Source organism: Henckelia pumila, chromosome 4, assembly GCF_033568475.1.
Source record: "Henckelia pumila isolate YLH828 chromosome 4, ASM3356847v2, whole genome shotgun sequence".
NCBI classification, from domain to species: Eukaryota; Viridiplantae; Streptophyta; class Magnoliopsida; order Lamiales; family Gesneriaceae; genus Henckelia; species Henckelia pumila.
The window spans coordinates 180899282-180910844 of NC_133123.1; the positions used below are offsets into that span (position 1 = coordinate 180899282).

At 35.3% G+C, this 11563-nt stretch overlaps 2 protein-coding genes across 4 annotated transcripts; both read left to right on the plus strand.

Moving 5' to 3' along the window:
* Positions 1-467: 467 nt before the first annotated feature.
* LOC140862384 (uncharacterized) lies at positions 468-1244 on the plus strand. The gene has a single exon (XM_073265405.1). The coding sequence runs from the start codon at positions 468-470 to the stop codon at positions 1242-1244; it is 777 nt and encodes a 258-aa protein (XP_073121506.1).
* A 7866-nt stretch (positions 1245-9110) lies between these two features.
* LOC140860219 (copper-transporting ATPase PAA1, chloroplastic-like) lies at positions 9111-11362 on the plus strand. 3 transcript variants are annotated; one of them, XM_073263108.1, is made up of 5 exons: positions 9111-9399; positions 9464-9517; positions 10280-10433; positions 10942-10993; positions 11104-11362. In XM_073263108.1, the coding sequence occupies exons 1-4, from the start codon at positions 9145-9147 to the stop codon at positions 10953-10955; spliced, it is 477 nt and encodes a 158-aa protein (XP_073119209.1). In that variant the 5' UTR covers positions 9111-9144; the 3' UTR covers positions 10956-10993; positions 11104-11362. The 3 variants fall into 3 exon arrangements, with proteins under 3 accessions (XP_073119209.1, XP_073119210.1, XP_073119211.1); XM_073263109.1 differs by having other exon boundaries at positions 11123-11362; XM_073263110.1 differs by having other exon boundaries at positions 9111-9393.
* The last annotated feature ends 201 nt before the right edge of the window (positions 11363-11563 follow it).

Here is an 11563-nt window from a genome sequence, read left to right on the forward strand (position 1 = left end):
GATTGTCTTCACTATCTTTGCAGACCACTCTATTTGACCATATCCATGCCAAGAAAGCAGTTGATGAGCAGATGAAAAAGTGGAGACATAGAGATGAGGCGGAAGGAAGTGGTTTTTATACAGTGGTGGACGGTATTGTGAAGTATAGAGGTCGATTTTGTGTGCCCGCAGGTGACTCTCTATGAGTTGCGATCTTGACAGAGGCTCATGCATCGACGTACTCCATTTACCCAGGGAGTAAGAAGATGTACCGGTATCTTCAACAGTTGTATTTGTTTGCCGTTGAGTGAAGGGGGTCTTGGGATTAGAAGGCTTAAAGATTCTGTTACGGCCTTTGCGATCAAACTGTGGTATCGGTTTAAAACTGGTGACTCCATCTGGAGCAGTATCTTCTCCTGAGATATTGTCGTAATGAATCACCGGCTCAGGTCAGTTTAAAACAAGCTGTCTTGCCTACATGGAGGAGAATGATAAAAGTTCGTAATAGAGCTGAAAGCTTTATTGGTTGGAAGATTGTTAAGGGAGATGTGAGCTTTTGGTTTGATTCATGGATTCCTAAAGGAAATTTAGCTACTATCATTCCAATTCAAGGGCTGCCTTCTCATCAAGTTAATTGGTTCATTGAAGATGGGAATTGGAATGCTAATCGTTTGTTGCTGGTGGTGCCACCGGATATTGCCAATTGGATTTTAAAGGTTCCAATTCATCCCCTAAACTTGGATAGGGCAGTCTGGAAACAGTCAATTAATGGAGCCTTTTCTTCTAAATCTGCATGGGAGGTGATTCGTAGTAGGGATACAGCTATTGATTGGTTTGGTGGATGTTGGTCTCGGCTATTGCGGCCTTCCATTTCCTTCTTCTGTTGGCGATGGTTTTTCCACAAACTTCCAGTGGATGATATTCTTCAATCTAGAGGAGTGGTTCTTGCGTCGACTTTCCATTGTTGTCGGAGTTCAGAATCTTTCGATCACATTTTCTTCTCAGGAATCTTAGCAACGGCTGTTTGGCCCTACTACTCAAACATCTTTGGGGTTCATGATCCACATATTTTTGGAAATTGGCGGGTTTGGACACAGTGGAGGAAAAAAGGTCGTGTGAGGGAAATGGTGTCGTATTTGATTATTTGGTTTTTATGGCGAGCCATAAACTGGTATCGACATAAGGGTCGGATTGTGAATGCTTCCATTGTTATTAAATGGTTTAATGATCATATTTTTGCAATAAACAAAGCTGGAATATTTTGAATGGCTCACTGGACGGGATATGAAGATTTACCGGTGCTGTTTGGGATTCATTTGGAGAGCACCCGGGTAACTTCCATCACTTTGGTGCGTTGGTTACCTCCTTTGGCTGGTAGATTCAAATTAAATACTGATGATTATTCTAAAGGGAATGGAAGTTCTGCTATTGGTGGCATTGCTAGAGACCACTTGGGTAACAATATCTTGGATTTCTCGGAAAATATCGGGGTTGGTTCAAATACAAGGGCAGAATTATTAGCTATTCTTCGCGGCTTATCCCTTTGTCAAGAATTTAATTTTTTTTGTATTTGGTTGGAGGTTGATTCGCAAGCTGCTTTGAACATTATAGATGCGGACACTACTTGCTGGGAACTTTGTCCTATCTTGACACAAATCCAGTCATTTATTTTTAATTACCCAGTTATCAAATCTCATATGTATAGAGAAGCCAATGCGGCAGCTGATGAACTTGCGAATATGGGCCTTTCCCTAGCTGAGTCGATCGCTTGTTTGCATGGGCAAGTGCAGGGGAAACTTCGAGGCATCTGCAGATTGGATAGAGCTGACCTTCCTTATATTAGGATTAAGTCAAAATAATTTTTGTCATTCGGTTTTGTTTGCTACGGACTTGTTTTTTCTTGGGAGGTTTTGATCTAGTCCCCCTCTCTTGTATTTCATTATTTTAGCAATAAACGGGTAGGGGTTCGCCTAACCCCCCGCCACAACAGGCGGCTTTTTGAAAAAAAAAATATTAATAAAGAAGGTATTTAAGAAAATAATAACATAAAAAATAAAATCAAATAATATTAATTTTAACTAACAATTATTAAATAAAATGATCAAACCACCATAATTGAATTCTAAATCAATGGATTACAAATTCAATTTCAATTATAATTCCAATTTTTGGGTAAAAATCGGTCACAAATATTTGGTCGCTTTCCTGGTTCGTCCCAAATGTTTCGGTGTTCCCGATATCTCCCTAAATATTTTAAAATTTTGATCGAGCTAGTCCTTCTATCAAATTAATGGCTAAGACTAATGTTAGGAATGACATGTGATGGAGAAAAACCCACTTTCAGGCCTAGATATTTGACCCCTTTTTTCAGTTTGGTCACAAATGTTTCAACGTTCCCGATTAAGTCCCAAACATTTACAAATTATGTTCAGATTGGTCACTCCATCAATTTAATGGTTAAAAATTGATTGTATACATGACATGTGAAAATCACGTCCCTAAAATCCCCAAAACTCAAATTAGATGCGCTAATTTCCAATACAACTCGAGCATGGTCAAATTTTTTTTTTCTCGTTGCTATTACACTCAAGAAATTTTGTTCAATCTTGATAATGAAATCGACGATGTTGCACACAACTAATCTCTATCAAGTAACTCTACCTTTCTCTCTCGCACAATAACCACATTCTCTCTTCTTGAATTTGAACATTTCTATAGAACTTTAGATTAAGGGTTTTTCTTAAAAATAAAATTCAGTTTTTCTGGAGATATATGTTGTTATTTGGTTGGATTCATATTCTTGTTCATTTTTTTTCTTTGTTATTGAAATTTTTTAGAATTAAGAGATTTTTTATAATTTCGATTTTTATGGAAAAATTGAACACTAAACTACATAAAAAGTTTTTGTGACGGCTGATGTTGATTAAAATATCCGTTTTCAGAGGATATAACAGCAAGTGGAGTCGTTTTGGGACTCAATCAAAATTTTAAACATTTAAGACTAAATCAAGAAATCCGAAATGTTTGAAACCGAAATGAGAAATAGGTAAATCATCTTGGATTGAACCGAGTCTTTCCTCCATTAATTTTAACTATTAAATTGACAAAAACATTGACTCAAAGATGTATTTTTTTAAAAATAAATACTTAGAACTAAATCGAGAATGCCAAATTATTTGTGAACGGTCCAAAAAAAGGTCAAACATATGAGATTGAACCATTAATTTACCCCCAATTCTAAATCTAATTTCAAATCCTATTTTTAATTCTTTCAAACATGGTGTAAGTTCCAGTTAAATCTACACCTCATCTTTTTAGATTATTCTGATATAATTTGGGTTGTAAATGAAAAAAAATTCAGCATAAAAATAAAAAATTATTTATCAAAATCTTTTAGTGTATTCTTGAAAAATTAATATTTGTTTAGCGAACAACTTGTCTCATACTTGATACTTCCACTACAAATTTTGGGTAGATATAGATGCTAACAATGTTCGTATGCACAGTTCTCCTACTAAAATATTCAAAGTTCTATTTTAATGTATTATATATATATTTGGATTCAGTCATATAAAGATTTCCTCAAAAAAAAAAAGTCATATATGTTGTGAAAAAGTAAAAATTTATGGTAAAAAGTAAAAACTCCAAAACTCAAAATATATCAAACTCTACACTTTATAATATTTTTCTCTCAACTCAATTGTGTATTTCTTCACAAATGGAGAGACCTATTTATAGATCTCATTTGGATATTAGTCCAAAAATTAATACATCATCATCTACATTATCACACATTAATTTTCAACATTTTACAACTCAATATTCAACATTCAACATTCAATTCTAATATATATATTTATATATATATATATATAATATTTTCAACACTCTCTCTTGTGATGATGACCGTGATATGATGATTGTCTTTATTACGTGTTTTATGTTGCCTCGTTAAAAACCTTACTTGAAAAAATCCAGTTGGATAAAAACCATAGCAAGGAAAAAAGAGTGCAGCCACGTAAACTTTCCCTCATGTTAACACAAGTGATTCTTCACATATTCCGTAGATTGCGCATCCCAATGTTATATATATGCTTTTTGAATATTGTCGTAGGAAGTGCCTTTGTGAAGAGATCTGATGAGTTCTCACTTGATTGAATGTAACATATATCAATATCTTTGTTCTTCTCAAGTTCTTGAGTGTAGGCAAAGAACTTTGGGGGGATATGTTTGGTTCTGTCACTTTTGATGTATCCTTCTTTCATTTGAGCAATACATGCAGCATTATCTTCATACAACGTCACAGGCTTCTTGTCTACTGATAATCCACAAGAAGTTTGGATATGTTGTGTCATTGATTTTAGCCAAACACATGCACGGCTTGCTTCATGTAGCGCAATAATCTCAGCATGATTTGATGAAGTTGTTACGAGTGTTTGCTTCTGTGAACGCCAAGAAATCGCGGTGCCTCCATGAGTAAATACATATCCGGTTTGAGAACGTGCCTTATGTGGATCAGATAAATATCCAGCATCAGCATAACCAATGATACTTTTATTGGTGTCTTTTGAGTACAAAAGTCTCAAATCTGTCATTCCTCGTAGATAACGGAATATATGTTTAATTCCGTTCCAGTGCCTCTTTGTTGGATATGAACTGAATCTTGCCAATAAATTTACAGCAAAAGATATATCAGGTCTAGTGCAATTTGCAAGATACATAAGAGCACCATGACACTTAGATATGGTACTTCTGGACCAAGAATAACTTCATCATCTTCACATGGACGGAATGGATCCTTTTCTATGTTTAATGATCTTACAACCATTGGAGTACTTAATGGATTTGATTTATCCATATTAAAACGTTTAAGGATCTTTTCTGTATAGTTTGCCTGGTGAACAAAAATTCCACATTCCTTTTGTTCGATTTGCAAACTCAGACAATACTTGGTTTTTCCAAGATCCTTCATTTCAAATTCTTCCTTCAAGTACATCATAACTTCTTGAATTTCTTTATTCGTTCCAATGATGTTTAAATCATCAACATATACAACAATAATTACACATCCGGATGTTTTTTTCTTGATGAAAACACAAGGTCATATTGGATCATTTACATATCCCTTTTTCATCAAGTGCTCACTTAGCCGATTATACCACATTCGGCCGGATTGCTTTAACCCATATAATGTTCTTTGCAATTTTACAGAATAAAATTCTCTGGGTTTTGAACTTTGTGCTTCAGGCATCTTAAATCCTTCAGGGATTTTCATGTATATATCACTATCAAGTGATCCGTATAAGTAAGCTGTAACAACATCCATAAGACACATTTCCAAATTTTTAGACACTGCCAAACTAATCAAATATCGAAACGTAATTGCATCCATAACAGGAGAATACGTTTCTTCATAATCAATTTCAGGCCTTTGAGAAAAACCTTGTGCAACAAGTCTAGCTTTATATCTGAATATTTCATTTTTCTCATTTTGCTTTCGAATAAAAACTCATTTGTATCCAACAGGTTTTACACCTTCAGGTGTGAGGACTATAGGTCCAAAAACATTACGTTTATTTAGCGAATTCAATTCAACCTAGATGATATCTTTCCATTTGGCCCAATCATGACGAGTTTTACATTCACCAAATGATTTTGGTTCATGATCCTCATTTTCATTTATGATGTCAAAAGCTACATTATAAGAAAATATCTCATCAATATCTTCTATATCTTTTCGGTTCCATATTTTTTCAGTATTAATATAATTGATAGAGATTTCACGATTCTCGTCAGTTTGTGGTTCTGACAGAACATTTTCATCATCAGGTGTTTCTTCTGGAACACCATTTTCTATTTTATGATCATCGTGTTTCTCTATGACTTTTCTTTTCCGAGGATTTTTATTCTTGGAACCGACTGCCCTTCCATGCTTCAAGCGTTTTATGACATTATGAGAATCTTCAATTTGTTTCTTTGGAATTTCAATTCGAGCAGGGGCATTTACAACATGTATATATGATTTTGTTACCCTTTTTGTGTCTACAAATGCATCTGGCATTTGATTTCCAATTCTTTGCAAGTGCACAATTTGCTGTACATCTTTCTCACATTGTTTGGTCCTTGGATCCAAATGTAACAATGATGGTACATACCATGTGATTTCTTTTTCGATGTGTTTCTTTTCTCCCCCTAACATTGGGAAGATTTCTTCATTAAAATGACAATCAGCAAAGCGTGCTGTAAACACATCGCCTGTCTGAGGCTCAAGATATCGAATGATTTATGGACTATCATAACCGATATAAATACCGATTTTTCTTTGAGAACCCATTTTTGATCGTTGAGGTGGTACAATAGGCACATACATCATACATCCAAAAATTCTCAGATGAGAAATATTTGGTTCTTTACCAAATGCAAGCTGCAATGGGGAGAATTTATGATATGCACTTGGTCTGATGCGAATTAATGCCGCAGCATGTAAAATTGCATGTCCCCATATAGAAATAGGGAGTTTTGTTCTCATAATCATTGGTCTAGCAATCAGTTGTAGACGTTTAATCAATGATTCAGCTAATCCATTCTGTGTATGAACATGAGCAACAGGATGTTCAACAGTAATTCCCATTGACATACAATAGTCATTGAAAGTTTGGGAAGTAAATTCTCCAGCATTATCAAGTCTTATTTTTTTGATTGTATAATCGGAAAATTGATTCCGCAATTTTATTATTTGAGCCATTAATCTTGCAAATGTCACATTTCGAGTTGACAATAAGCATACATGTGACCATCTGCTAGAGGCATCGATCAATACCATAAAATATCGAAATTGTCCACATGGTGGATGAATTGGCCCACAAATATCACTCTGAATGCGTTCAAGAAATATGGGTGATACTGTTTGGATTTTAGCTGGCGATGGTCTTATAATAAGTTTTCCAAGAGAACATGTTTTACATTGAAACTTATTATTCTGAAAGATCTTCTGGTTTTTCAATGGATGACCATGCGTATTTTCAATAATTCTTCGCATCATTATTGAACCAGGATGTCCCAATCGATCATGCCAATTGGTTAATATTGAAGAATTATTAACCATCATATTTGATTCAATTGGCCTTATATGTGTATAATGCAATCCAGTAGAGAGCATTGATAATTTTTGAACCACATATTTCTTTCCTGATTTATATGTGGTAAGACACATATATTTCTGATTTCTATCAGTTATCGTCTCAGTATCATATCTATGAGAATATATGTCATTAAAACTCAACAAATTTCTTTTCGATTGTGGTGAATATAAAACATCATTTATCAGAAATTTTGTACCATTTGGTAACAAAAATTGTGCTTTACCACAACCTTCAATCATGTCTACATGACCTGATATTGTATTCATCATTGTTTTTGTTGGTTTTATTTCCAAGAAATATCTTTCATCTCGCAGAATAGTGTGCGTTTTACCACTATCCGGTATGCAAATTTCCATGATATTATTTCCATGTTTGCTCATAGCATTTTCCATATCAAACTTCACAAAAATACAATAAAGAAAAATTAAGTACAATACAAATGCAAAATATAACATGATTTATAATACAAAAATGCATGAAAAATACAAATTTGTTACAATCTAGTCCCACCAATCTTTTAATCAATGTCTTCGAAATCATTCAAAAAATCTGCAGCATTGAAACTAGTTGAACCAATTAAATGGTTTCTATTTTCAACAAAATTGGTCTCTTTTCCTTTCCCCTTTGTCGATTCTTTATAGAGCTTACATAGGTGCTAAGGGGTTCGAAAAATATGTGACCAATGTCCTGGAGTGCCACATCTATAACAAACACTCCTCAGTTCTTTTTGAGTGATTTTCATTTTCACTCATGTTTTCATGCTGCCTTTTTGGTGGGTGATTTGTGACCTTTTTTTGAGATTAGTTATTGAAGTAACTATCTCGATTATATCCACGGCCTCGACCACGACCGTGATCATTTCTACGTCCACGACAACGCCCACTTCCTCATCCTCGCCCACGACCAAAATCTTGTTTATGCCTTTGATTTTGGTTTTCATTTTTCATTACGACATTTGCTTCAGGAAATGTCGTTGATCCAGTGGGTCGGTATTGATGATTTCTTATTAACAATTCGTTGTTCTTTTCCGCCACAAGAAGACATGCAATAAGTTCAGAATATCTCGTAAAACCACGCACTCTATACTGTTGCTGTAGAGTTATATTTGATGCGTGAAAAGTGAAAAATATTTTCTCAAGCATTTCCATCTCTGTGACTTCAAGTCCACAAAATTTTAATTGCGAGACTATTCGATACATTGTAGAATTATAATCACTGACTTTTTTTAAAGTCTTGGAATCTCAACGTATTCCATTCATCACGGGCGGTCGAAAGTATCACTTTCCTTATATGCTCAAATCTTTCTTTCAACTCTTTCCATAAAATCATTGGGTCTTTTTCTGTGAGATACCCACATTTTAACCATTCATCAAGATGTCGACGTAAAAAAATCATTGCCTTTGCTTTATATTGTGAAGTTGATATATTAATTTCTTTGATAGTACACTTAGACCCAATGACTCAAGATGCATCTCTACATCGAGAGTCCATGGCATATAATTCTTTTCAGTGATATCGAGCGCAACGAATTCAATCTTTGCCAAATTTGACATGGTGGTATTGTTGAATATTTTTGACTTATTTTTGTATTTTGGAGCGTCGAAAATTATAGAGAACCTTCGAGCCATCGTGCTCATAACTTGTTGTGAAAAAGTAAAAATTTATGGTAAAAAGTAAAAACTCCAAAACACAAAATATATCAAACTCTACACTTTATAATATTTTTCTCTCAACTCAATTGTGTATTTCTTCACAAATGGACAGACTTATTTATAGATCTCATTTGGAGATTAGTCCAAAAATTAATACATCATCATCTACATCATCACACACTAATTTTCAACATTTAACAACTCAATATTCAACATTCAACATTTAATTTTAATATATATATATATATATATAATATTTTCAACAATATAAAGATAAAATACTGACCTGATGTTAAAAAAAAAAAACAAACAAACAAAAGTAAGTTTTGCACCGAATTTCGCAAGCCACAGAAATTTCTAAGTGTGCAGCAATGGACGCAGCATTACTCTCTGCCAACTCCCATCTTTTCAATTCCATTTCTATCCGCCGCCGCCGCCGCTTCTTCTCGATTCTCCTGAATCAACTCACTCACCGCCGCTGCTCGGAGCTGACCCGGCTTCCATCGGGTTATTTAACCTCAGCAGATCGGCCGCAGATTGCTGCCAAGGGTCGCTACTGGAAGTCGCATGCCGGTGCTTCAGATGCCGCTGCTTTGAGTTCTGATACTATTGTTCTTCACGTACGGGTAAGCTTTCGGTTTAATTTTCGTTATATCAATCATTCTTTTCTTATTAAATGAAATCTGGCAGGGAATGTTATGCGAGGGATGCGTGGCCAGCGTTCAGAGGATTCTAGAGAGTCAAGTAAGAAGTTGTAATTCACAATTTGTTTCACTTCTTCTGTGTATCATTGTTTGTGTTGTTGAACAATGATTCAATTGACTGAGTCTGCCCCAAGGATTAGCATTAGCTTACGATTTTGGATAAGGTCCTGCTTTTTCCAGTTTTAGTTTTTTGGAATTGCACCTCCATTCCAGTTTCAGTTTACTTTTTCAGAGACTTTCCTGCTTCAATTTACGAGAGGTGTGGCACAAGAAGCTCCTTGAAATTTCCACGTATAAAATGTTGCTTCTATTAAATTTCGACTGATCAACTTTTGTTTCGATTAGTTGGTGTTTAAGTAAGTAGCACTGGCACATAGACTTGTCACACATGAAAACACTTTACTTCGGGCCTGATGGCCAGCCAGCCTACTTTTGAGGAGCTTGTTATACATAATCTGTTGATGGTTTGCTCGAGCTTTGAGTGATGTATTATTAAGACATTTGCACGGTTGTTGAGTTGTGTGAGTGAACAATATCTTTTGGGTGGTTTGGCAAGAATGGTTTTTCACGTTTTTGAGAAAAAAGCTTAATGCCATGGACGACAAGCATTTGAGGTATATATCAACGGAGGAGGCCTAAGTGTCCAACCGAGGCATGAATCACAGCCAGAGGATAGTAGAATTTAGGCTTCCCCATGTACCGAGTTATAAAGCAGCAAAGAAATTTGAGCCATAGAGTATTTTTCTTATGACACTGAAGGATTATATTACCCTTGAGCTATATTTTTCTGAACTGTCGACAGGAACCAGTTTCTTCGGCTAGTGTGAATCTCACAACTGAGACAGCTATTGTATGGCCTGTGTCTGATGCCAAGGTTGAACCCGGCTGGCAAAAGGATTTAGGGCAAGCTCTTGCGAAGCATTTGACTATTTGTGGATTCGAATCTAATCTCAGAGGTTGGCAATTGCATATCAATTTTTTGGACAGTTCGTTTGGTTTGAAAATTCTCTGTTCTTATAATGATCTTGCAGTTACTGTACTTTGCTGTCACCATAACCATGTCTGCTCATTGGTTATCATATGATTTACTAAACAACTTTTCCGGACCAAGAAATTTTTCTGCAACTTCCTAACTATTGAAATTGTGAAATTGTCAAGAAAACTCGGATAAATTGACTATAAGATGAACTATATATACAGAATTACATTCAGTGACTATGTTTGCCTTTCCTCTTTGCTCTTTGCTGCCTTGGAAAATTTATCCTGTCATCCCCAATGCTCAATAATGGGATGGGTTGTCAAGTTTCGCCATTTTTTGATGTTCTCAGCCAAGGAATGAAGAGCTGACTACTAGTCCTTTAAGATTGTCCTCTAAATTTTCTAGTAGACAGATATTTTGTTATGTGTCGGGGCTTTGCGTAAGCTTCCTGGAGATATCGACTGATCAAGGAGCTATTGATGCAGATGCACAATCGTAGGACACAAGGGATTCTTGTCACAACCGTTCACCTTAATGGTATGTCATTCTACACAGGGAGATTCATTTGTATCTGTCTACCTAGTCCAACTTAATACTCTTTTGACCATTCACCCGTGCTAAACACTCACTAGTGAAACATTATGTAGTTTCATCTTCAACTGCTAGGGTTGGATTCATCAAAGGCGACCGGTGACACAAATTTGCCATTACATAAGTTGGAGGATCATGGCACTCAAACATGAGTTGACACGTGACATCATGCTCAAAAATATTCTGTAGTACTCCGATATGATTAAGTGACAAGAAATAAAGTGGTGTATGTATTATTGACTATATATGCATCATTGTAAAAAGTTGCCATGGTTGCATTGTAAAGGAAATGAAGAAAATTGATGTTTTATGCTATGATTTGGTTTTGACGTTTATTATTGGACTCTTTTCCGTCACTCGATTTGAATTCAAGATATAGGTATAAATCAGGTAAATGTACATCCATTTCACTCACTCCTCGACTAGGTAAATTTCACACTAGACATTATTCTTTCATTAAAATCGACGGATACGCAGAGTGAAGTACAAATAGGTGAATTCTGAAAATGCTCAAAT

Coding starts and splice junctions, on each gene's coding strand:
- LOC140860219 (XM_073263108.1), top strand. CDS start 9,145: ATGGACGCAGCATTACTCTCTGCCAACTCCCATCTTTTCAATTCCATT. Junction 9,400..9,463: donor CTATTGTTCTTCACGTACGG/GTAAGCTTTCGG, acceptor GAAATCTGGCAG/GGAATGTTATGCGAGGGATG. Junction 9,518..10,279: donor AGAGGATTCTAGAGAGTCAA/GTAAGAAGTTGT, acceptor AACTGTCGACAG/GAACCAGTTTCTTCGGCTAG.
- LOC140862384 (XM_073265405.1), top strand. CDS start 468: ATGATAAAAGTTCGTAATAGAGCTGAAAGCTTTATTGGTTGGAAGATT.